This window comes from Schistocerca gregaria, chromosome 3 (assembly GCF_023897955.1).
Source record: "Schistocerca gregaria isolate iqSchGreg1 chromosome 3, iqSchGreg1.2, whole genome shotgun sequence".
NCBI classification, from domain to species: Eukaryota; Metazoa; Arthropoda; class Insecta; order Orthoptera; family Acrididae; genus Schistocerca; species Schistocerca gregaria.
Window position 1 is genome coordinate 698,967,725 of NC_064922.1, and position 27,565 is coordinate 698,995,289.

At 37.0% G+C, this 27,565-nt stretch overlaps 1 protein-coding gene across 18 annotated transcripts in view; it reads left to right on the top strand.

Annotated features, from left to right (window-relative positions):
• The window catches only part of LOC126354708 (MAP kinase-activating death domain protein), a 684,767-nt gene that overhangs the window by 231,023 nt on the left and 426,179 nt on the right, over positions 1 to 27,565 (top strand). For 9 of the 18 annotated variants that reach the window (XM_050004532.1, XM_050004544.1, XM_050004535.1 and 6 more), the window contains 2 exons: positions 3,889 to 3,915; positions 19,372 to 19,529. In XM_050004532.1, the coding sequence (XP_049860489.1) occupies positions 3,889 to 3,915; positions 19,372 to 19,529 (185 nt within the window). The remainder of the gene's footprint in view (positions 1 to 3,888; positions 3,916 to 19,371; positions 19,530 to 27,565) is intronic. The other 9 variants (XM_050004534.1, XM_050004547.1, XM_050004533.1 and 6 more) reach the window with 1 other exon arrangement.

Sequence of the window (27,565 nt, forward strand, 5' to 3'; positions counted from 1 at the left end):
CATAAAATATCAAACTGTGAATACTTGTAGTGTTGTGACGGAGCGCAAGTAAATGGCATCCTAATCATACAGCATCATGAGCAGAATTGCTGCAGAGGCTGACTTACTGTAGTAGATATAGAAAAAACATCTTCTCACCAAGCAGTGCCAGGAGAAAACACACAAAAATATATGGAAATGCACAAGTTTTTAGAGCCAGTGGCTCCTTCTTCTGGAAGAAGGTTTAAAGGGAAAGAAAAGAGGGATGAAGGAAAAGGACTGGCAAGATTTGGGAAATGGGGAGAGTTATGGAAAAGTCACCCAGAACTCCAGGTCATGGAAGATTTAGAGGGTGGGTTGATAGAGAATGACTGAGTATTGGTGCTGGCACTGGGCTAAGATTTGAAAACCTGAGAGTTTAAAGGTGGGAGATAGAGTAGTACGCAAGATGCAGACTACTGAAAAAACATTGTGAAAGAGTAAATAACAGTGTAAAGATCTACCTGGTAGACAGGAGCAGGAGGAAAGTAGACAGGTCAAAAACTAAAAAATAAATATAATAAAATAAAAGTGAGCGAAGAAAAGTTGGGGTTACTAAAAATAAATGCTGAAACTACAGAAATTAACATAAATTTAGGCAGGTGGTTGGTGAGAACCAAGCACATTTTGTAATGGAGGTTCGCACCTCCAGTTCTGAGAAACTCGTGTCAGGAGGGAGAATCCACATGACACATTTGGTGAAATAGGCACTGAAGTCATGACTGTGATGTGCAGCATGCACTACAATAGGGTATTGTGTGTTACCAGTATACACCATCTGCTCTGCTCATTTGTTCTTACTGATAACTCGGAGGCATTCATACCAATGTAAGAGGCCAACTCGAAGGCATTCATACCAATGTAAGAGGCCAATCAGTGTTTGCGTAACAGCTGATACATGATATGTGTTGTTTCAGAGGGAGCGCTCCCTTTGATAGTATAGATTTTCCAAGTTACAGGGCTGATATAGACGGAGTTAGGAGGGTGCATTGAGCAAGTCTTCCAGTGGGGACAGTCACAGGAGTAGGCGTCATAGGGCAGGGAAATGGGTGCATCAAGAACACAGGGTCCGATCAGGCTACTGCGGAGATTGTGGGGGGTTCAAAAAGCTATTCTAGGAGGGGCTGGCAAAATGTCAGACAGAATGGACCTCATTGTACTGCATGATGTAAGGAAGTCCTAACCTTGTCTAAGTAGCTGATTAATATTAGGTTGGTCCACAAGTCTGTAGTGCTTTTGTTTTACATGTTGATGTTCTGGATGATGTGGGTTTAATTATCAATTGTCATTTCTTATTTGTAGTTCGCTGTTGGTATTTGAGTTTGCATATTGTCATTTTGTCATCTGGAGATAGTGAGTGGACCTGTGGATGCTAGAAAATGGGGTACCAAGTGGAGAAATCAGAATATTTGTGACATATTCTTCTGTTTGTATTCAATGTATTCCTACGAACTGCTTCCCAGAGTTGTGAGACTTCTTACAGATGCAATGCAAAAACAATGACCAGGAAGACTGCATGAAGTGATGCTACTCCATGATAATGCCAACTGGCATTCTGTTAGACTGACATGAAACACTATGCAGTAGTTGGATTGGGAAGTCATTCCATATGCACCTTATTCACCTTATCTTGTGCTTTCAGATTTTCACCTTTTCCACTCTTTATCAAATGAAATTCAAGGACCTTTCTTTCTGGATGAAAATGCATTCCAGATGTGGCTCAGTGAGTTGTTTGTCACAAAACCACATGATTTCTACAGTATTGGAATCAAAAAGTTGCCCAAGTGTTGGCAGACTGTTGTGAGTAATGAGGGAGAATATATTATTTGTGACTAAAGTCCTTGTTATGTGGATCCGTTTGTTTCTTAAATTTATGGAAAAATGCTTTGTACTTATGCACCAACTATGTACCAGGACAGTCCTGAGTGACAAAATGTATATTTCTAAGTTGTGATTTTTTTTTTTAAGGGATGAGTAGTACTTGGATAGGATGTGATGGCCTTGGGGCAATCTGCTATTGAGCTAGGCTATTGGGGTAATGGTACACAGTGATGGCTGATGTACTGCTGGGAAGAGTCTGCATCCAAACAAATATATTTGACTCAAATGCCAAGGCTGTATAGGTGGAAACATTTGATGCGAAAAAGGTGGGAACTGACAGAGTGTTAAAGTACTGTTGTTTACTTGTAGCATTAATTTGAAGAGAAGTGTGTAGCTTACCATCAGTGAAGATGTGGTTAACATCAAGGAAAGAGATGAGATGCTCAGAATAGGACTACATGACATTTAATTGGGAGAATGTATTTAGAGATTCCAAAGGTTTTGACAATTCAGCCTCACCATGAGTCCATATGGCAATGATGCCATCATTGTATCTAAACCAAACCAGAGACTGAAGGCTTATTGGTAACTGGAAAGCCCCCTCTAAGCAATCCATGAAAAGGTCGGCATAGGAGGACCATCGTCCATACCATTGTAGGGAGGAGGTTCAGGATGGTGGACATTGATTTTTTGTAGACTCTATGAAATGTATAACGAAATTACCTGGTATCCACATGATCATGTAGTATCACAGGGGGGCCTTTTGGTGGTATATGATTACAATTAAGACCTAGAAATGCACCTGAAAGTGTCATCCCTGCTGCATAAAGTTATAGTAACAGTTGTTACCACACAAACTATTGTTAAGTTGGATGTACACAAATCAGAGTATTTAATCTGACATATGTTTAGCTGGTGAGTCACGCTGCTGTCCATTCTCCTAAAATGTATATGGTGCTCTAGTCTCAGTTGAAGTATGGAAGAGGGGCACCTAATAACAGGATTCTAACAATTCTTACCATACTAATACTCTGGACTGTGTCTGTTCCATATGTATTACTCTGGCCACTGAAGAGCACCCTGATTTTAACTGCCAAGAAATATTTACTCCGCTGGAAGAAGTGTCATCCATACATAAGCTGGTTGTGTTGAAGCCTCTAATCTACATTCTCTTTGGGAGATAAAGAGGCCAAACTATATAGCACATCCAGAAAATAGTAACACAGCACAGTATATTTTTAAAGAGAGAATGATAGACTAGTCAGAAAGGTCATAACGAATCTTTTATCCAAAATATGAATGAATGAGTAATATATAAAGCATTAATATGATTGTTATAGGGGATATAAAGACAAGTATTCAATTGAGTGGTGACACAAGGACTTGAGATGAGAGTAGCTTCAAAATGGCCCTGAAAACACGGCTAAACAAAGGAAGTTTACATGATGACAGAAGATCACAAAAAATTCTTACTTGATATAACAAAAGCTTGTAAATTTACTTGAAGGTAGACTGTTGTTATTCTTTCCAACATTTGGCCAACAGCCATTATAAGTATATTATCTGCATGACTGAAACCTTTTTTATTTTAATAAACATGAGACAGAGGTCCAACTATTTGAATATTCAGTAAAAAGCTTGGGTGTCAAGTGTTATTTACTTATCTGTGCAATGTTTCTTAAATTCATAATTTGACAGACGTTTGCTACTTGCCTGAATTTGCAGAAACAATATCTAACTACACTTAAATGATCTCAATAATGTGCAGTATTTTTTTCTGTGCATTGCGGAAATAAAATATTGAACAATTCAATTTATGTAAAAACTGAATGAGGTGATACACAGTGGCCCATCACTTTGATTATGCTTTATAATTTCCTTTTATTTCTTATGTCATAACTTAATGACAAAAAATCAATCATTTCTATGACTGCTTAGTCCCCATACATTACAATATTACAGTCTTTAGTTTCATTTATTGTCACTGTGATTGATGTTTTGAAAAAGAAGGTTACTAATTCATATCTGGCTATTACCCATGCAAATTAGGGAATTTCAGGATTATACCCAAATTTGGTAAGTACCGGTGTTATGTGGTAGCTTTACAGAGAATGTTTCTGAGCACATTTAAAATATTATGCCAATGGCATATACATCTAGCAGTGTAAAGAGCTTATTTTGAATAACATCTTTGTTTTAGTGGTTATTAATGACCATATTTTACGGGTATTAAAGAATTTTCGTGGTCTTGTTTGTTTTGCATGCCTTGATAGCACTGATATTTCACTACGCATTACTAAGAAATTTTATTATGACCTTTGTTATGGGAACATTGCATTGATGTAATGCACTACACTTATCTAGTATGGAATATAGCCTTTAAATGCCTTCATTTGTGAAACTGAAAGAGATGTTATAATATGTCACAGAAGGAGCAAGTAACAAATTGTAATTGTATGTAGGGCCTACTCTCAAGCAAATATTGTTGCTGTTATGTGGTATGCGATATGTAAAAATCAAGGGCATCCCCCCATTTCCTCATAATATTTGATATATCAAAAATTGCAAGGTATTGTGCATGCATATGTCACAAGCTGTAACAGTTTATAAGAGCACAAGTATGCAGAAAGTATAATGTGAAGCAAAATTAAAAATGGGTGACTGACAATTGTATCTTGGTATTTGAATGTGTGATATTTTGCACTATTACTCTGTTATGATATGACTTAGCTAAGATTACATCAGTTCAGTTTTTATGGAAGCCTAGAGACAGCAGTAAAATTTTGTTGTTCCATCACTTTCCTTTGTGGAAACATTTCTTTTTCTGGTTTGTTAGCAAAATCACATCCATTGGGTTGTGCAAAACCATTATTTTTCATTTATTGGAGTCCATGTGAACTTAATTTGGATCTTTTTGCATCAAGAAGGATTGCTCATATAACTTGTTCTTACTATTGAGACTTTTCAGCCAGTGTGGCAGTGAGAGTTAAAGCCATAATTTGGCAGCACAATACCTTACTGTTTATCTTAAACATCAAAGCCTTGTTTACATGTGGATAAACAACACTTTTTTTGTTTAGTTAGGAATGTGATGAAATTTTATGGTGCAGTGTTGCTAGAGCTTTGTCACAGCATTTGAAGTTTGATGTGTGCATTCTCTAGGAATTAAAAGCAAATGTGTGACTCTAGTTGTTAATCAGAAATGACAAGAATCCAACAAGACCATCAGGTATTATTCATAAGTCATTGTGAAATTGAGAAAAAGTGATAAAATTTGGACAAGGTCAATAATAGATTTTTATTATTGTATTCGTTAGGTGCTCATGCACTCCATAATGTTTGGCTGATTTCAGTTTCTGTCTTTCTCTGATTCTCCCTCATTCACTTTTTAGTTAAGTATCATATATTTGCTCAGGAGAGTGATAACATGGAGTAACAGGTGAAGGACATTTGTGTATAAATTCTGGTGTTATCATTTGGAGTATGAATTTCAAGTGTACAAGGAGATTAGAAATCAGTTACCAGCATACTAATGCTATAGAAGCTCTTTCTTTTTTTTATTTATTCACTTAAAATAAAAAATAAAAACATAGGTGCATACAACTCAAAATCACAGGTGAAATGTGAATTAGTGTCTTTTTTTATCAGCTATTTTGTTTTTAATTTGAATGGAAATCATAAATTTAGAAGCTGGAGTGGTGATGATTCCTTGATAAACAAGAGTGAGAACATTGCTGAACTTTCAGATCAGTCTTTCTTTGGAGCAACAGAATTTGAATTGAAATCATAAATTTATAAGCTTAAGTGGTGATTCCTTGATAAACAAGTGAGAACATTGCTGAACTTTCAGATCAGTCTTTCTTTAGAGCAACAGAATGCATTTACAGATACACACTTACACCTGCATGGCTACATTCTCCCAGATGATTACATTGCTGACCACACTGCAGCTTGACTAGTGTGGAGTGAGAAAGTGAAGAAATGAGAGGGGGAGTGAGAGAGAGCTTTGAGAGAGGGTGTCTGATGGCTGGGATAGAGAGGCAGCAGGTGCAAGGTATAGGGATGTGGCAGCACACATTTCTTAACGCAGGCTGGGTGAGCAGTGGCCAGTCCACAATTTTTGTGGAGGAGTAGGCTGGAGGAGTGGGGGAGGGGGGCAGAGAACACAGGAAAAAACAGACTGCAGAAAGGAGGATGTAAGTGCAGGTCTTCGAAGACGGTCATTTCTACTCAAGTAAATTCCATCTTCTCTTAAGTCATTTTGGAGCTATGTTTGTTAGCTTAAATCCTATTGGGCAGGATAAGTTAGTTTTAAGGCAGACTAAGACACATTTTGAATTTAAGTATTTTGCTCAGCAGCACGCATTGAATGACTTCTTGTTTATAGGGGCACAAACCAGTTGCACTCTGGTGGCAGTTGATGTGAAATCAATTCCTTCACATCTGCATATAGAAAAAAGTTTAAAGGTATCGAGTCGGAAGACCATGCTGGCCATAAACAGAGTCCATTTTCTCTGTACAATACTTTCATTAGGTGTTTTGCAAATGTGCTCACATAACTTTGCTGAAATGCATTGTCATCTATGGCCCAGCATTGTAGGTACAAATGCAAACAATTACAAGTGTACATGCTATATGTCTTAAATGAAAACACAACAGTATGTTTGAGACAAACGTGAAAAATTCCATAGCAATACCCTGAAATCCATGCATTATGTTACAAAAAATTCTCACAGCTTCAATTCTACCATTGTGAGGACTTTGCAACCAAATAAAACACAAAAAGAATAGTTTGAGCTTCCTAAGATACAGTAGACATAGGCAAACATAAGGAAAATGACAAAAACACTAACTTTCCAAAATAAGGAATCTTTTACCTACAGAGAGGGCAAATTAAGTAGGGAAGTCATTCAGCTTATGAGAAGCACATCAGGTCATAACCCGATGGAAACACATTGCTTTTTCAGTTTGTCTTACATATCCTGTGGTTTTCACTCTTCTGCACTGTGTATGTGTGGGTAGAGAGCTAAATTACAAGTAGAAAACAAAGATTTGTTGGTCAGACAAAGATTATTTACAAAAATTTCGACCAATTAATTGATATTATTGCTTTGAGATATATAAATAGGAAATGAAAATTAGATCTTAAGTTGTTTCCCTTTTAATTTCAATCGATATAAGGGGTGTTCAAGAAGAAATGAGCCAGAGTCTGGAATGTACAAACTGATGACTGGGGGTAATATCGTGGCATTTGTAATGAGGTATGGTTCTGACCAGAGCATGGAAGTTCAGAGCCCATTGATAGAGGGCACGCATGCATGTTACATGACTATACAGAGCTAGCAGCAGCATGCATCAATCGTCCAATGCTGCTGGTCGCAGGTTGTGCTGACATTCTTCTTTGACCAAGATGGCCCCCTTCTGATTCACGTCCTGCAGCATGGGACAACAGTGAATGCCCAGCGTTACTCGCAAAACTTGCCCACCCCTTGTCAAGCGATCAAATCAAACTTACCAGGCAATCTCATCTGTGGGTTCATTCTTCTCCACGACAATGCAAAGCCTCATACAGCCAACACAGTCACGGCACTCCTGCAGAAATTCAAATGGGAGGTTCTTGGCCACCCTACATACCGTCCAGACCTCTCTCCCTGTGATTATGCCATTTTTGGTTCCCTTAAAAAGGCTCTGAGGGCATACGATTCACATCTGATGATGCTGTCCAGCTGTACGTGCGGAACTAGTTGACATTGCAGCCCCAGGAATTTTATAAGACAGCTATTCTTCACCTTGTCTCACAGTGGGACAAGTGCCTCAACAGCCAGGGTCAATACTTCTAACATACAGGTACTGGTTTCTGTAATTATGCTCCCGGCTCATTTATTTTTGAGTGCCCGTTATAATAAATTATCTTTTTTTTTTATTCTACTTAACACTGGACATTAGTTTACACAGAAAGAGTGTATTATAATGCATCATTAAATTTCACAGAAGGACAAATGCTGGCACTCTATTCCTAAATTGTATACCAGCTGCATCCTAAGTGTTTCATATTGGTAATGTACTTACTATAACTGTTAAGTACCTCTGCCATTTAGCTCTTATATTCATTTTTGTATGGTTGCAAATAATTTCTTATACTCTTGGGTGAATAAAATTGAACTTCAAGATTGAAATAAGGCTAATTGTCAGTTTGTGCAGGTACCAATATGAATCTTGTTAGACATATTGGATCATACTCTTGCAAATCAACATCTCTGCCTTGCTATAAGGTTCCGCACTATGCACAAGTTTTCAAGTTTGGGGGCATTGCATTGTTGTTGTCAAAGATATGATGCTGTGGCAGGTATCCTGCACATTAACAAGTGCTGGGAGTCATTCTGCAGTCTTCATAGGATATAAATATGTTTTCAGACAGCACTAGGCAAAGCTGGATTAAGTTTCACAGAGAAACTAACTGCAGCTACAGTTAAAATGTGAGATGTATAGCATTTGAGGAACTATGCCTGTTTGAAGCAGCAATCAGATAAATACAAATTTCATCACCATTCCACCATTATTGAGGCTTGTGAAGAGCATGGATTGTAGAACAAGTGTAATACATGAAATTCATAAAAGTATTTCATGATGACAAACTCCAAAATTCTCCAAGTCAGTATTTTTCATGTAATGGCCCATTGTTTGGGACATAATAAATACTTCTGTTGAATTTAAAGAACCTTTTGTTATGCCAGTTTCATGTGGAGTCTGATAACTGCACTTAAACTATGTATCAAGTACGCCACCTCCAACAATCTGTTGCCAATGTGTAATAAAAAAAGAAAGGAGTGAGTGTTACAGTTGGTGACACTTGTCTTGACTCATTTTTACTGGCACATATCAAGTTAGGTGAGAAAAATTTATGGTCAGTGCAAGAAAATGACCCAGACTCTGAGCTAGCAGCACAATCCCACAATAAGGCTGTTATCTATGTGATAATTAGTAATAAAATAAGTGAGTGGTTGGTGTCTGATTCAACTGTGGTGTTTAATGCATTTGAGATAAGGTGCTTACAATGTGTGCACATAATGTAGTTATTATTTCTGATTCTCTCACCACACACTATGTGTCTCAATAAATGACTGAAGTACTGTGATTAACCCTCGAGTGTATTAAGTGTGCTACTCACAAGTAACGTTTGTTTTGTACTGTTCCATTGTTGTTTTACAATTGTGAGCCCATCCCTTTTCCTTCATTATTGCTGTGGGTAACACAATAATACTTTGTATTGTCATACGTGCAAGTGAGTAGCAGTAATGTAAACAGCAAGTTAGGTGAGGGAAAAAATGTATGGTTAGTGCAAGAAAATGACCCAGACTCTGAGCTAGCAGCACAATCCCACAATAAGGCAGTTACCTGTGTGATAATTAGTATCAAATAAGTGATTGGCAGGTGTTTGATGCAACTGCAGTGTTTAATGCTTCAATTGGGTCATTACTGTGGGGTAACACTTGAGTGTGCCAACAGAGTGATACAATTGAAAGCTTTTTATTATTGTTTAATAATCAGTGATTTAGCTCATATGACATTAGTTTATTTTATTGATCTTTAATTAAACTAATAGTAAACTGTAATTTAGTTCATATACGTTTACCTTTGTAACATAAAGACAGCTATTCCTTACATGAACACAAAGTGCACTGTACACCTGCTCATGTCGTGAAAAATGGCACACCAGCTTGAGGGTTAAATATTGTGTGATTCAGAAATGTACTGATGTAAGAAGAGTTTACCCAACTTCAAATGAAATGTTTATTGCGCATTTTGAAGAATATGTGCCAAACGGTTTTCTAAGTCTCATTTATATGACAATTAATGATTTGGACACTTTCGATGTTTCTCATTCTGAAATAATTTTGAGAATATTTATGAAGTGGTTCTACAGTCAGGGGATACTGAAAGTTAATACTGTTTTCATGCCTTAATGATGGCAGTTTTGGCAACAAAATGTGGACTTAGCTGCTTCCATCTTGAATAAAGCATAATTCACAAAATGGGACACTTACAGTTTTTAGATTTGCCTTATGTCTTCCTGGTAGCTGGTGATTCCTCTACAAAATTAAACTATGATAAGTTTCTTTACATTTCTCTAGCGCTGCCTGAAAACACACTGTAATTCTGTCATAACTGTTGAATGAATGCCCTGTGCAAGCTATCTGCCACAATCCTGCATTGTTGGTTAAGGTCCACAGTGCTCCCACTATCAAAAACTGTGGAATATTTTAGGAAACTAGAGGTGTTGGGACATAAGATGTGATTCAGTATGTCCAAAAGGATTGAAAATAGTAGCCTTACAAGTTGCTCAGTGTAGTTGCATATTTTTATAAAATGGGCTTCTTACTTGTACAGTAAATAGTTTGATTTTGATCTGATTGAGAGCTTCACTCAGACTTGAAATATAATGATGTATTTCTGGATACAACACAGAACTGCTAGTTCTAAATCCTATTTATGTAGATGTGTTAGACAATTTGCAACTCTGGCACATCATGGGGTTCAAGAAAATACTAACAATGTTTAATATTATACAACCATTCAATTGTAATTTATAATTAATCTGTATATTTGAAATAAAACTCTAAAAATGTTTTCTTATTTAATTAAAGCATGTTTAATATTTTATTTTAAATATGAGTAAGTTTATGCAGCACATCCTTATGACATTCAGGACTTGTTACACAATCATTTTTTCCTCTGCACTTTTCCGGCCTCTCAAAATTTATTAATCTTATTTCCTTTTGTGCTGTATGATATAAGCATTGCAAGATCCCATTTTTACATGTTGTGTATGTTTATCGTAGTTTGCAACACTACCACCATGTGTACTAAATGAGAAAGTACTTCAGTAATTGCATGATTAATTGTTAATTTATTGATCTGTGTGAAATAATGAAATATTTGGTTGTTGACTGACATTTCTTATTGGCACCTCTGTAAATATATGAGCAGTTATACTGCAAGTATTGTATTGTTATTGCATGTTTTATATGCACCAAAATTTCCAATTATTTGTAGTATCTTGTCATTTCATTACTTATTTATCAAAAAACATTGCTCTATTAAACTTGATGAAATAATACATTCTGACAGAAATCTGCATGATATTGAACAATGAGTTAATGTCATAAAATGTAAAATTATCATTGTGCACAACAAATGAATGTTGTAACATTTAGAAATTACAATCACATTCCCGCTGAAATAATTTCCAAGGAGACATTTAATTTACTTTAAAATGAATTGTTTGTACTCTAATGTCACTGAACTGTTGTCCTCTTGAGGACAATGGTTCAGTACTGTCTCCTACGATCCAGATTTAAGTCTTCCATGAGTTCCTGCTCTAGGCAAATGTTGGAATGGTTCCTTTGAAAAGAGCATGGATGATTTCCTTCCCCATCCTTTCATAAGCCGCCATTGTGCTCTGGCTGTAATGACCCATTTTTGACAGGATGTTAAACCCTGATCTTCATTCTTCCTTTTTTCATCATAAAGATAATCAGTGAAGTATCTGTTTTGTAAGGATAAAAGCAAGTTTTAGATTTATTGCTTTATGCTCCTTCGTGTAATGTGTCTGTTCTCTTCTTGGGATTAGAATCACACAACACAGCATGATCATTTGTACCTTTACATAATCAGATCATATATTGTTTCAGCTGAATTAAATAGAAATGATAGTTCTGAAGAAAGTAGAACAACAGTGAGAATGTAATGAAAGTTCAGTAAAACATGTATTATAGGAAATAATATTGAAATGGATATCAACTGGTTGGGGGTGGGTGTGTGGCTGGTGGGGAGGTGTGGAATGTGAGTGTATGTGTAAATGTAAGCACTTTTTATGTGCTTTCTGTCGTTACTCAAAATAAAGGGAAAGTCCCATTCCAAGCCACAGATTGCCCACTCATTCGCAAATCATACATTTTGTCATATGTGGTGTTCTGATAGCTGTAACCGAGAAGCACTAAACACTGGCAGGTCTTTTCAACGGAGGAGGAGGTTCCTATTATGAATGAATGAAATTTTTCAGGTATCAACAAGACTTGACAATAATGAATTAATGAGCCTTTTGTATTCAACAGATAGGTAGCTCTATCCCTTACTTATTTTTGCATCCCAATGCTCACATTAGAGTAATTGCTGGACTCATTTCTGCCTGTAATCCAATCTTAGTCTAGTTGTATCATTATTTTTGTAAGTAATACACATATCATGAAGTTCTGAATTCATTTGTCATTATGATAACTTTTATGTCAAAGAAGATAAGCTTTTTACCTGGATATGCTGTGCTCTGTCCCATCTTTTTACTTTATCTTTTCCTTACATGGCTGAAATGTTTAAAGATTACTGTTACCATGAATCTTCTTTCCCTTTATCATTTTACAGCATTTATATTAGTAAGTTGCATTAAAATTCCATGTTAGCACTTAAAACCCTCCAAAATTAGACAGTAATGAAATTCATGCAAATACAATGTGAAAATACACTCAACTATAACATGATGTTGAAATTGTATTTTCTTCAAACACCTAGTAAGTTGATTTTTATAGAGACCTAAAACATTCAATACGCTCTTCAGCCACTGTTGAGATTTTCTTAGTTTAGAGTACTTTTATATACACATGAATTTGCAAAATGACTTTAAGTCCCTTAAGATAAATTTTCAAAAACAACAAAGACTTGTTTATTATCTTACTGAAGTGAATAGTGCACTAAATTATTATATGATATGTGTAAGTAAATTACATAAAACTCTCTTTAAAGTACATAACCTTGCATCCCTTCTCATGTTCAAAGTTTTAAAAATGGCAGGGCTTAAGCCAGTTTTCAAATTAACCTAAGTCAAGCTTCTTATAAATAAATTTCTGTTATATAAATGGATAAGATACACATATTGCTTTTTTAAATGTACATTCAGAATACACATAACAATAATATACCGGAGAAATTAAATATATAGAGAAAATTTCGAAAATTAAGATCTTTACACATTTATCTTTTTTCCCAAAACTACAGTTTTTTTTTTATAGATTGCAGTGGATGTTTATTGTTTGGAATGTATTTGAGGATTTTGGTTGTGGGTCTCTTTAACTTTGTTTCATTGATTGGACACACATGATTTGATTAAGTGTGTCTAGTAGGTGGGTCTGGGATATGTGGATATGTTGGCTTAGGGACAAGAGTATGTTGAATTCCTCCTGTAATGAGTTAGAATTCCATAAGATTGAAACAGTGTTTTATCTTTAGGAACATCCTTAATGTAAGTCACTATGGAATTGGCTTTTTTTTTTTAAAAAAAAAGAAAAAAGAAAAAGTGTGGCCATAAATGTAAAATTTTCTATGGCTATAGAGCAAACTATATCTGTGCACACATGTCTTTCATTGTGTAGAGTATGTGCAATTGTCTCGGTCTTCTTTTCTTCTTTTTGCTACTGCAAAGTCACTATCTGATTGCAGAAAGGAACGTCCTCTGATAGGGAAAAGAAGCCTGATGTTGAAAAAATGCATCTGAATGCATGTAGCCATTAAAAACCTGATTACAGTGTTTTTATTGTGGCCCATCCAGCTGTCACCAGAGTTATTTAATAGTAGGTGAAACAGACATTAAAATAATGGAGGAGACAACTTCATGCTTCATCTGGACTTTCTTTAGCTTGCCTCTCATGGTGGATATAGAAGGATGTTGTATTAGTTTTCTTATTACGCACAGAAAAAACTCCAACATTCAATTGATGATAATAATGCATGTCCTAAACTGGTATCTGATGTAACCATACATTTTGCATGTAGCCAGATGTTACAGAAAGAAAATCCTCCCTCTCAATGTATAACTTTATTGCATCTTCCAGTGTTGTGTAGAATGTTTTGCTGCAGCATTTATGAACTAGTGGTTCTGCTGCAGCTACACTTTTAGCATAATCATTAAGTGAATTGCTTTTCACTTCATCACTCAATTCTTCACAAGTAATGCATCTGTGTACACATGGCCTACCAAACCTTAAATAGACATGGTTACTGTAATATCAGTGATAAAAGTGGTAAGAAATATTGTTATTAGGTTATTTGTCAAGGAACATGTATTCTTCTGCAGTTCACTGTTGAAATAGTAAAAATCAGGGTTTCCATATTAGGTTTTTTTAGTTGGAAATGAGGCAGTATAAGTATGAATAAAAGCAAGAGTATAAGTCTCTTTTGCATTCCCTTGTTTATGTTTTCTACACTGGTCTTTAGGAAGCTTGCCAATAAGCAACTGCTTACATAATCTCTTCACCTTGGGTTTGGTAACTTCAACGTTTTGTGACAGTACTTGCAGATTGTTGCTGTAAGAACACATGTTATTCATTCTGAGTTGTATGCTCATTCATGGAATTAACTGCTTCTAATAATGTGTTTTCAGTACCGAAGTTGAAACATTTTATTCCTTCAAATGAAGAATAAGAAAATACATTATAAATAAAATAGAAAGAAACTTTCCACATGGGAAAAATTTATTAAAAACTAAGATTACATAACTTACCAAACGGGAAAGCGCTGGTAGATAGACACAATAAAAAATCCATACAAAAACACACACAAAATTTCAAGCTTTCACAACCAACGGTTGCTTCGTGAGGAAAGAGGAAAGGAGAGGGAAAGACAAAAGGATGTGGGTTTTCAAGGAGAGGGTAAGAAGTCATTCCAATCCAGGGAGTGGAAAGACTTGCCTTAGGGGGAAAAAAGGACAGGTATACACTCGCACACACACACATATCCATCCACACATATACAGACACAAGCACGTCTTAATTATTAATGTCATTACTAGTGTCACTAAGCTACAACAGTGTGTAGCTCTCTTGTATTGTGAACTCTTTTTAATTCCTTTCTTTCTTTTTATCATAGTTTTCTTAATTTTCCATAGCACTAGTATGTAAATCACTGATAGACATCATTGTCGTTTTGAACTTACCTATTGCAGCTCTACCACACAAAAAAAGTAAGCTAGGCATTTTACCTACTTAAAGGTGTCCATGAACACATTAAAAATTATATTTACCTGACAAGCAAAACAACTTAAGTCCTGGACTAAGGTTGTGTAACTGGCAAACATGGATATTCAGTTACTTGAAAGTACAGAAGATATGGACTAAAAGTCTTTTTGATATTAAAAGTTGCAAGTTGGACATTCGAATGTGGCTGTAATGGTCCTCAAAAATTTATTTATATTGGCCGGTTAACAATAATAGTGAACTACATATCTAAGAATTATAATTCAAACAATGGAAAATCCAGGATGGAATGTAACAATATTATGAGAAGGAAAGTTGCCACTCACCATATAGTGAAAGTGCTGAGACACAGTTAGGCACAACAAAAAGATTTTCACACTTAAGAGCAAGCAGTGTGGTTTGTAAGGTGACAAGAGAAACACAGGAAAGAAGATAGAGAAGATGAACATAAGAGTTTAGTGATGCAAACGAAAATAGTATCAAAGGAGAACAGCACTTGTCACCTTACAAACTGGACTGCATGCTCTAAGTGTGAAAATCTTTTTGTTGTGCCTATCTGTGACTCAGCATCTCTGCCTTCTCATAATAAGAGTTATAACTCAATTTCTGTTCCTATCTTGAAAGCTTCACAAACTTTTGTCTTTCAGAATACTTAGAATTCATTCATTAATGACTTAAGTTGATTTACTTGTGTATAATTTCACACTCGCACTCAAGTCATTAACACATGCAAGTTTCTGGAAATTGTAATTATTCATGTGTGGCATTGTCATTTTTACACATACATGTATATATAATGATTTCTGCACTGGATCCCAATGACTGAACAAATTTTTTCAGCCCCTACAGCCTTGACTGTCTAGACTTTACCCTCCACAATGAATATGATAGTCACTCGTAATCACCAGCTAGCAGAATATTTAAATGCCTTTGGTATACTTGACCTGAAAATATTAGTTCACTTTGTTATGAGCCACTAAGTGGAAATAGCCTATGTTGTGGCATGCCAACTTGCAGAGCTGATTTTAGATCCATTTTTATTGTCATTTAGACAAAACATGGAGAATTTAAATGCAGTGCCTTAATGTCCATTTCTTAACATGAGTATTGTGATAACCACTGACGCCACCTTTTGAGCACTTTGTTTGCTTCAGCTAATCTACCGACATCAATAAATCTAGACAGCACATAATGTATAACATACTGATAGACCAATGGGACCAAAATCTTTCATTCAATTTGTTTGGAATGCTGTGTTGTAATAACTTTATTTCAATGGTTTAATTACCTCATTGTACAATGAGAACATAAAAAAGTCAATTACTATCAGAGTATTTATGAGTATTTTGTATCATTTTTGTAGAGAAATGCAAATATTTCCTAACATTATTTAGAACGAATGGAGAGACGGCTTGACAATACTGGCATTAAATATATGTGAGACAACATATAAGCACTGTTTCTGCTCATGCCCATAACAGTAGAAATGATGTGGTTGTTATTAAAAATATAAATCAAATAAGAATGTCACCCATATTTGAGGAGACTAATATCTCTCTTTCATAAAGGAATTAAGTTTCTTTGTTCACCAGTTTTTGAAAAATTGTCAGGTTTATTTACTTGTTTAATCAAATCGCCCACAATCTGGAACCAACATTTTTAGTTTATGATACCTGTGTGACTTACCCATCAGGTTTTCATATAGTAACCCAAAGCAAACCCAGGATCTGATCTGGGAGGCGTGACAATCCAGTTCTGTGGATGGAGATGAGATGGAGAAAAAAATCATAATTTCTTATAAAATAAAACTCAAAACAGTTGACAAACAGTGTTTTATAATCTCTGGACATGGTAGTGGAGCAATTTATAATAGGGATCTACTACCTACATTGTGCTTAACAGAATGAATATAGGTTTCATACAATTTGTACATATTATTTTGCTGTCACCACATAACATTCAAATACATGCAAATACTTTCAATTTTCACATTGTTGTTAGTTTTTAACATTGATTGGTAACTCAGGAGGGGGACAATCGAAGGTACATTGCTATGGAAGCTTTTAAGATGTGGAGCCATCTGGCAATTTCAGGTTTAAGAAGAATAGTGGCAAACTGCAAAATAGTTTTGAATTTTAATGACAAGTGGTTCCTGGTACCCCTAGCCAAAACTCCACCACATGTTCTGGCAATTTTCAAACTAATATCCAATTGATACATCTGTCTGTGAGGCAGGGAGGATGTGAGATCAGTTTAAGAAGAGAGGAGCTAACCTCCCTTGCTTCTTACTAGATACATTCTTAATTGCAACCTTCTTGATAGATTATTATAATGAGTACTTGTGTAGTGTTGTGATTATGTTGTAAATGTGATGATAGAAGAGAGAGTTTGGAACCTCATGCTCACAACTAATCCAATGGATGGATCATCAGCAATATAGTACAGCATGCCTTTCACCTTGTTGTGGAGAGAGTTACAATTTAGTGCAGGATGTTAGCATAAAATTTGGTGATCAGGAATTTTAAATGGCCACCTCTCATGCACCTGCCAGACAGTACTGCCAACAGTTTTTTCACCACCAAGATTTTAACCAGCTACAGTAATGTGTCGAGCATCTCCACGTACACTGATCAACCAGAACATTGTTACCACCTACCTAATAGCCACTTTTGGCATGGATAACAGTGGCAGCAGGTCACGGCACAGAAGCAGTGAGGCTTTGGTAGGTCACTGAAGGGAGTTGGCACCATATCTGCACACCCAAGTCACCTAATTCCCATAAATTCTGTGGAGGGGGACGATGAGCTGTGACGCAACATTCAATCACGTCCCAGATGTGTTCGATTGAGTTCAGATCTGGCAAGCTGGGGGGCCAGTACATAAAATGGAACATGCCACTGAGTTTGTCAAATCACTCCATCACACTTTTGGCCTTGTGACATGGCAACATTATCTTGTTGAAAAATGCAGCTGCCATCGGATAGCATGATCATCATGAAGAGGTATACGTGATCTGCAACCAGTGTACAATACTCCTCGGCCATTAAGGTGCATTGCATGAGCTCTGCTGGACCCATGGATGCCTATGTGAATGTTCCCCAGAGCGAAATGTAGCTTGTCTCCATCCTGCAGTTGAAGTGTCAAGGAGCTGTTACCCTGGAAGACAATAGATTATTGCCCTCCCTTCGGCATGATGATGTTATCGGGATTCATCAGGCCATGCAGTGCTCTGCCACTGTGCCAACAGCCAGTGCCAATGGTCACATGCTCATCTGAGTCGTAGTTGCCACATAATGGTGTTAACTTTGGCACATCCTCTGGTTGTCAGCTGTGGCACCTATTGTTAGCGGTGTTTGGTGCACTGTCTGTTCAGACACACTTGTACTCTGTCCAGCAATTTAGTCTAATGTTAATCCACCACAATTTTCCACCTGTCCTGTTTTACCAATCTGCCCAGCCTATGATGTCTGACATCTGTAATGGATGGCTGCCCAAACTTATGATGTTTGGACGTGGTTTCACCTTGTTTTCACCATGTGTTGAAGAGACTCACCAAAGTACTCCTTGAACTCGTGACAAGTCATACAGTTTCCAAAATGCTTATGGTGCATCTTCGGGCCATCACAATCTGCCCTTAGTCGAATTCAGATAGATTGTGCACCTTTTCCATTCTAAACACAGACAGCACACTCATTGATACTACATGCACCATGTGTGTGTCTGCCTAGTAGTCATTCCTCACCATGTGATGATGCTGTTGTTCGGCTGGGCCTGTATCCACAGCAGGTCGGTGATCATAACATTCTGCCTGATCAGTGTACATGTATTATCACAGTACTGAAATTTCCTTCCTGAAGGAAAGTTGTGGCCTACAATTCTTTTTCACAGTTTTATAGTCTTCTTGAGTGAATTTTCCATTTCATACAGTTAAATATGTGATTTCAGACTTCGAATTTGAAATACAAGTATGTTGCTTAAGCTCACAATTTATGAAGAACTGAAAATTAAGTTAAAAAGAGGTTAAATATATGTTTAAAAATTACTTGCTTTATGACCTGTGTTCGCGAAGGGTGATATGCCTAGTTTGTTAATGTTTGTTTTTGGAAGAACTTATGTCATCTTGTGTGCCAATTATGTAGTTCATTTTGTGTGTTAACTGTGTTTTTTTATATTCAAGAGATCAATTCTTGATTTGTAAATGAAAGTTTAAAGCTAGTGTAGTGTCACTCCAAATGTCTATGGCACAGAAATGTGAAAACTTATACATATGTTGGTTGGCTGTCAACACATATGCTAATTTCCTGAATGACAGATTTCAGTTTAAGCTGTCTATCATCTACAAAATGATTACTTGTCACTCATAGTTATGCCAGTAATTTAATGAATTATTTCAGCAATCAGAATAATCTGGAAAATATTGACATGATCTGTATTTCATTTACTGATTTAGCTTACCCCTCAGTTAATTTTATTTGCTTAATGCTGTTTGTTTCTTTGTTTGTTTCAACAGAGGGTCCGGAATCATTCTCTGACTTCTTTGTGCCTCTTATCTCATCACCCATTTTTCTCAATATTTCGTGAATGTTTATTCATTCTCAAGAAACTCATAGATGCTTGTAATGAGAATACATCACCGAGACGTGTTGGGGCTTCCAGGCAAATTTCAAGGTACATTTGCAAGAAAAATTATTTTCATAGTTGTTCATTGTATTTCATATGTTCCATATAATTAAGCTGTGTCTCATTTCTGCTGTGGTTTCTGGAAACAAGAATAAAAAACTTCAAATATATGTTTGCAATGTGGCTCATCTAGGTAATTGTGGCAAGTGAAACCATTTTTTGTAAACACTGCATATCATGTGGTATGAAGCACAACAGATTTTTTGGACAAATATGTAAAGTAAGAATAAGGCAGCCACTCACCATTAGCAGATCAATGCATAGAGCACAAAAACGCTAGCTTTCAAGCATTCACTCTTTTTCTATAAAAAGTAGGCACATCTATGTGCATACATGGACGCGCGCGTGCCCACACACACACACACACACACACACACACACACACACACACGAGCAGAAGCACACAGAACAGACATCCAGAAACACACTCCCATGTCCATGGCAAGTCTGATTATTGATGCCTGAGGTGATGGAGATGGTGAGGGGTAGAAACCGATGCAAGGAGAGGATAGCGGTAAAAGGGAAGGTCTTTGGACAGATCATTATGCAGTTGCACAGTAAGATGAAAAGAATATGGAGGGTAGGGCAAAAAGAGATGTAGGAAGAGAGGAATTGGGGGGGGGGAGGAAGAGAGAGAAAGGTGAAGGTGAAGGTGAAGTGAAGTTGAAAAGGGGGAAGGAAGGGGAGAGAGAAGGGAGAGGGATTGAAAATGAGGGAGAAGTGGGAGAGGGAGAGGGGGGGAGAGCCTGTATGGGGGGGGGGGGGGGGGGTCAGTGGGTAGAGAAGACAGTACACAGTCTGGACAGAGTGAAGCCATAGAAACAGGTTAGTGTAGTTGAGATAGGAGGATTGTGAGAACGTAGGATATAATGGAGAGACAATTCCCACTGTGCAGTTCAGAGAAACTTGCATTGGAATGGAATATCAAAATGGTCGGCATTGTGAAGCAGCAGTTGAAGTAATTTGTGTTGTAGTGTACAAAATGTTCATCAAATGGATGATCATTTTTTAGGTTTGCCACAGTTCGATGGTGGTCATTCATCTCAGTAGACAGTTGGTTACTTGTCAGGACCATGCAGAATGCTATATAGTGATTGTAGCATAACTCTTATATAACATGGGTGCTTTCACACATGGCCCTTCCTTTTATTGGGTGGACTGTGGTAGGAGTTAGTAGGTCAGGTCTTGCAGCTGGTCTGACTACAAGAGAATGACCCATGGGGTGCAGGATAGGGAATAGGATTGGAATGTGGATGGACAAGAATATTCTGTAGATTGGACGGATGGCAGAAAATTATTTTGGGGAATGTGGATAGGATTTTGGGTAGGATATCTCTCACCTCATGGCACAACAAGAGGTTGTCGATGCTCTGGTGGAGTATGTGGTTAAGTGCTCTGACATGAAGAATATCCTACCCAAAATTCTACGTACATCTCTCAAAGTAGTTTTCCACTGCCCACCCAACCTGCAGAATATCCTTGTCCATCCAAGTTCTGATCCTGCTCCCAGTTTTGCAGCCCATGGGAAAAAATTGTGTTTCTCTGAATCTAAAACTATGTTGTGGTCAGCCCAGGAGCAAGACCTAGCCCACCATCTCTTACCAATGTCCACTCATGGGCATTTCCTATCCAATAAAAGGCAGGGTCACATGTGAAAGCACCCATGTTATGTAACAGTTATGCTGCATTACTATAAAGCTGTTTTTCTTGTTTTGTGGCCGTGGAGTCTTCTGACCAAAGACCTGTCTCTTTCCTACTACCTCCCTCCTTGCATCTTTCCCTACCTCATCCCCACTTCCATCAGCTTAGATAACTGCTTTCAATAATCAAGCACCAATAACCATTCTTGCCATGGACATGGGAGTGTATGTTTGGGTGTTTCTGTAGTCATATGTATGTAGGTGTGTGTACTTTTGCTAGAAAAAGAGTGAGTGCTCAAAAGCTAGTGTGAGTGCTGTTGTCTGTTACATGTTTACGTACTCCACCCATCAATAGGCTGTATCTAGTGGCTATCTTTCCCCTATTTTATGGTTCCCCCATCCAGGAATTCCCACTGATGTTATACGTCAAAGATTTTCTGGACACATTTTCATTGATTTTAAGACAGGTAATGAAAATAACTGTTGCTTCTTTGAAAGCTTAATCTGAATGTAAGTGTGTTGATGAGTCAAAGAGGCAGTCAACAATGACACATGGTATGAGGTGTGGAGAGAAGCCAGCAGAATTTTGTACAAGGAAGGGAAATTATCACATAAAATAAATAATTAGAATTATCGTGTATCTAGGTAGCAAAAATCGTTGTTCTCTGAATCTAAAACTATCTAAAAATTATGAACACAGATACTTCAAAAAAACTATTCACATTCCAGAAACAACACTGTCCATAAAAGACATGTATGCGAGTTCAAGTGTTAGCAGTCTGACCCATAAATTTAAATTGTTATTAATGTTAAATACTGTGTACACTATGCAAAGTGTAGGAAATCTTATCACAACACAAATATATTAATATAGAACACTCATTCTTACAAGTGGACCATAAAAATTAATTTATTAAAGGATTCTGATTCTAGAAATGAGCAATTTGTGTGTGTGTGTGTGTGTGTGTGTGTGTGTGTGTGTGTGTGTAGACAGACATCCTCTGAAGAAGAAAGAGAGTTTACTATCATTACAGTCAACAAATTTTCGTATGTCTGTCAGGTACTCCTCTTAAAGCTCAATGGTTATCTTTCCTGTGAGCTTTATTTATTTGTGAGGGATAACTTTTTATAATTGGCAAACTGAACCTAATGTTCACCTGACTGTGCTGTAAATTAATTAATACATCCAAGTAGTGCTGCTGTATCTTTTTTTTTTACACATCTACAGGAAAGTCCAAAATAATAAGTTGCTCCCAGAAGTCTTGCTAAAGGATTCATAAAGTTTAATTTGTTATCTTATTTATAGCCTGTTTACATAATTGAAACCTAATACAAATATTTCTCATGGGAAAACAGAATTTCTGAGTTTTATGTTCATTAGCATCTGTAGTAGAAAGTTCTGCTCAGATGTCAACAACATGACGACCTGTCATCAACGATCAGTCTCCTGCTTGTGTGTTCTGAGGTGTATTCGACAATAAGGTGCTTGTCTTTGTTGTAATTATGTTAGTAGCTGTTCCAGTTTTAATTGATGTTTATCATTAATGGTGGTCAGTTTTACCTGGAATGTGACTGATGTAGAATGTGAACACTTAGCTAACATGAATGAATCGTAGTGAACTGAGTTTGTGGATCATTTCTTGGATGGTGTAAGTGCTTATGAATCATCTTTTAGTGAGCATTCTATTGAGGATTCATTTACAGATGAGGCAACGAAGATGATAGTGATGTTTGCAGTTTAACATCCCAAGACCCACCAGTACTTGTATTCAGTAAGAAGGAAGGATAGAAATAAGATTTCAAAAATTGTAAACATTAATTCAAAGTTTACCCTGCCGGTAGGAATAAATTTCAGCTGTTGCTGAAATATTTTCACTTCTCAGACAAAACATTGTGACTGAATGACTGTATCTATGAAATTAGACCAGATGTTGACTATTTCAGTAGCAGCATGACACATAACTACATTTTATACAAGAATCTCTGCATTGACAAACTAAAAACTCTATATAAACTTTATTAATCCAATTACTGAATATCTCTGAATCTAAGATTACTCTGAATGCAGGATGATCCCTTTTTTTAAACAAGCAATTACAAAAAAACGTGTATACATGTACCAGGTTTATTTTGAAATCTTACAAATGGTTATCTTATTTAAGTAACAGAAGCAGACAGTGAAAGTACCAATACACAGAAAATAAAATCATATAAAGGTCTTCTAGTCAGATATAGATGCCTCTTAGTCCTCCTCACTGTAATGGTCCACAGAATACACAGTGTCACTGTCAGTGCCATGGTTATCTTGCATTTCTTCCCAAAGCAGATCATCTTCATTTGCATGTAATGCATTTGTTTCACAGTACTTCCTAAAACAAGTTCTCAATTCATGCACTGGATATGGTATCCAAGCAGTCTAGATCCATTATGCAGTTAGAGATATTGAACCTTCATCAACTTCCTGGTAACCAAAAGCTGCTTCAGATGGTCTTTCAATGGCTTATTCAACACTCCGTCTAGCATTTTTAGTTGCAAAGTCACATATCCTGGAATGACAACAAGATCTGTGTTTAATTAAAGATTTTTGCCTTCACTGCTAGTGCCTGATGCCCCTTCAAAGCATCCAGGGTCAGAATTCCATGATTCTTTACAGTAGCACCTGGTCTCCTGCTCCACACTGTGTGGAGCCAATCTATAAGAATCTATCCTTTTCAGTTGCAACAAAATATGGCACCAGGTGGCACTTTTCCCTTTGGCATAATTTTACAATTGAGGGTGATACAGGGTCACACCTTTGTCCATTTTGATGTCTCATAGTCCCTGCCTCTTCAACCTTTGTACTGAATGGCATACCAAAGTGAACAGGATTCTTGACAGTGTTTCCAATTTGCCATAATAGGTAAGCGTCTTCTTTTCTCAATCTCCTAATGCATCACTGATACTCGACTAACTTTTCTAGATGCAATGCTGGAAGATGCGGAGAAAACGATGTTCGACTGATATTCCTTCTTTAACTTTCTTCTGCACAAATGCCACGACTTGCATTCAAGTATTTTTGAAACCTCTACTGTGTGGGCCACAGAGAGCTTTCCTAATCAGCTTTGCATTTTTCAGATCTCCTTTGTCCTTTCGCCATCTACAAACATTGGCTTCTGTGACTTCATACTTACTCAAAGCTACACAATTGTTTCTTGCTTTTGCATGCCAACAACTATGATTTTTAAATTTCTACCATAGTAATGCCTGCATCATGTTGAAAAATTTGATGTTGAACTATGTTGTTCCATACTATGAGCCATTAAACATTTAACTACACATTTTTGAAGGGGGATCCCTGAAGTTAAACAGCCACAGATAAAACAAATTGTTGTTACAAACACTTCCTGCTATTGAACAACAATACTCAAAGCACATCCTCACATTCATGGTTAAGCAGTAGGTATGCCACAGAGTAGAGTTACAAATTACTGAAAGCTTGAGGTTGTATTTGATACAGAAAAAAAACTCCACATGATGTGCTGTGAATGTAAAATGACCCACTACTTCTGGGCATGAAATTTTGAGGAAAAACCTCGTCTTGGATTAGGAGGTATACAGTATATGGAACTCAAAATAAAATTCAACTGTGGCAAGTCCGGGGAAAAGGCAGAGATGGGTGATGCATCTGGATTTTGTTTTACATCTGATCGAAACCTACTCGAACAAAGCATATGAGCATTTTCTATTATCCTGTAGCTCTGACAAAACTGTTGCTAAGTTATGGATTGTGATGTAACAATAGAATATATAATCCAAAATTGTCAGTTACACGGAAACTGAGGAAATGTAAGGTGGTATTTGAAAGAAACAGCTTTGTAGTTTTTTGCAACTGAATGGGCAAAATAGAAGTAATGTAAAACATGTAAGTTGGTGAAATGTCAAGCTTTCCAGTCAGAGTCCAATAAAATCAGAGATTACATTAATGGCAAGTCACACATTGATCACTCTGATCAAGTACTTTCCCACTCTTTGGAAAACAATTATGAGAGCCAAAAAAGATTGTTCTAAAATTACAGTAATTGGAAAGTTTTGTGGTTTATTTTCCCGTTGGGGGTGATAGGAGTGGATGTTGAAACAGTCCAGTAGTCAATATGCAACTCATGTAATTTACTGGATTTTCCAGTTCTCTTACATTATCTGTTGGTCACTGTATGGTATCAGCACTGCAAGGGTCCTGTTATGCAGTACCCTTGATCTGTGAACCAGCTTCTCCTCCATGGACTTCGATCCACAGGCTTGATGATGCTGAAAAAGACTTTTTTCTGTCTAGTCAAATAACACACACAGAGAAATTCAACTTCATATTTCCTAGCAAACACAGTCCTAACTTCTTCTAATTGATAGACTACATAGGTGTAAAATCCTTGCTAGATGTTTGAACAAGCATGTCTCAGAAGAGACTCTGAACAATAGTAAAATCTGAACATCAGTGATCATTTCTTTGATGTGATACAGGTCATGTGCACTACTTGCCCTTCACTTGTGGCCCCGCGGAGGATACAACTCCACTGAGCAGGTAGAAGCGCCAGTCAAAAGCCATCATCACAGATAACGAAGGATTGGTACAGTTCTGATCTGCACAAATTATCAGAAACCTCCGAAAAGTGGGGTGCTGCATACTTACTAATTACCTTAACTCAGGAACATCTTTCATCGGCCACTTGCAATTGAGGACATGGCATCTATCATTCTACAAATGACATGATACACCTCAAACTGAGTTCACACAATGCACATCTGTCTTACATTTAAGTAACTGGGAACTGTATGAAGTCTCTATCTTTTAGAGAAAAACTTGTTCAGACATGGATAGGGATTAAGATGATAGAAACCTGGAATAAGTTTAGGATACAAGGTAGCTTTCATTATGTAGACCCCTTACCTGCTATGGAGAAGAAAACATAAAATGTAAAATGTAATTTATTCATCACATTACATACAGTTTTCAAACAATTTGATTTGTGTGTATGTGCTCAATCTTCTCTATGTCCATCTCCTCCTCCCCCTTCTCTGTGTCCATCTCCTCGTCCTCCTCTCTCTGGCCATTTCCTCCTCCCCCATCTCTCCCTGTCCATCACACCCTCTTTGTCTTTCTCTTTCCATCTCCTCCTCTCCCCTTTCTCAGTCCATCTCTTCCCTTTCTCAGTCCATATCTTCCCTTTATCTATCCATTTCCTCCTCCTCTTCTATCTGTCCAGCTCTCCCTCCTGCCCTTCCTCTGTCCAGCTCTTCTTCCTCCTCTTCTCTGTCTTTCTCCTCCTCTTTCGTTCCTGTATCCATCCCTCCTCCCCCTCTCTCGGTCCATTTCCCCTTTCTTCTTTTTCTGTCCATCTCCTCCTTCACCCTATCTGTGTCCATCTCCTCCTAGACCCTATATGTGTCCATCTCCTCCTTCCCACTCTCTGTCTGTCCATCTCCTAACCCCTGCTCTCTCCATGTTTTATCACTGTTACCCCAATAGGAGATGGCTGATTCTTACCACAACCGTATTTTTTTTTTTTCCATGTAGTAAATGGCATATTGAGATAGATCCATGAGTTTAGAGGGAACTTTTTACCTTTGGTTTTGCTCCACGCATGCACAAGTCACATGTATTTAAAATATATTTACCCTATCTCACATGTATTTGTGCACATAGTTCATGTGTATCTCTAGCAATTTTTGAACTGCAGTTTGGTTTTCACTTAGGTCAATGTTGATGATATCGTATCTCCTGAACAATGTGCCATACAATGATAGAATTTTATGTGCACATTTAGCAGTATATATGAATACTGTCCATGAAATGTATCATGTTAGAGTTAGTAGGAAAGGAGTAAAAAATTTAAACATTGTGCATGATGTGGCAGTTTTTCATGTATCTTAGTGTATATTACATCATATCTCTGGAACCATGTGTCACATGTACGCATAATTTTGCTGGTACATTGAGAAGTGTATGCGAATAGTCTGAAAAATGTGTTGTGATTACAGCTGGTAGTAAATAATTAGATCAAAATGTCATGCCTTAACAGTGAAAATGTAGTAAACAATAAACATTTCCCCTTTCATTATTTTGTGGGGCTTGTTAGAAAGAAAACTTTTTGTAACAGTTTGAAATAATGGGTAAGCATTCTCATTCTCAAATATGCATGAATAAATTGTGCATTATGGTCTGCACTTCTTTTGCAACTTGACACATACCACTTTTATAGATATATGGTTCTTATCCTCACAGATGTTCTCTCCAGACACTGAGTGATATGTGTTCGAAGTGGCAGTTAGCACTAAACAAAGAAAAGTATGAGGTCATCCACATGTTTACTTAAAGAAATCCAATAAATTTTGGCTATACAATAAATCGCA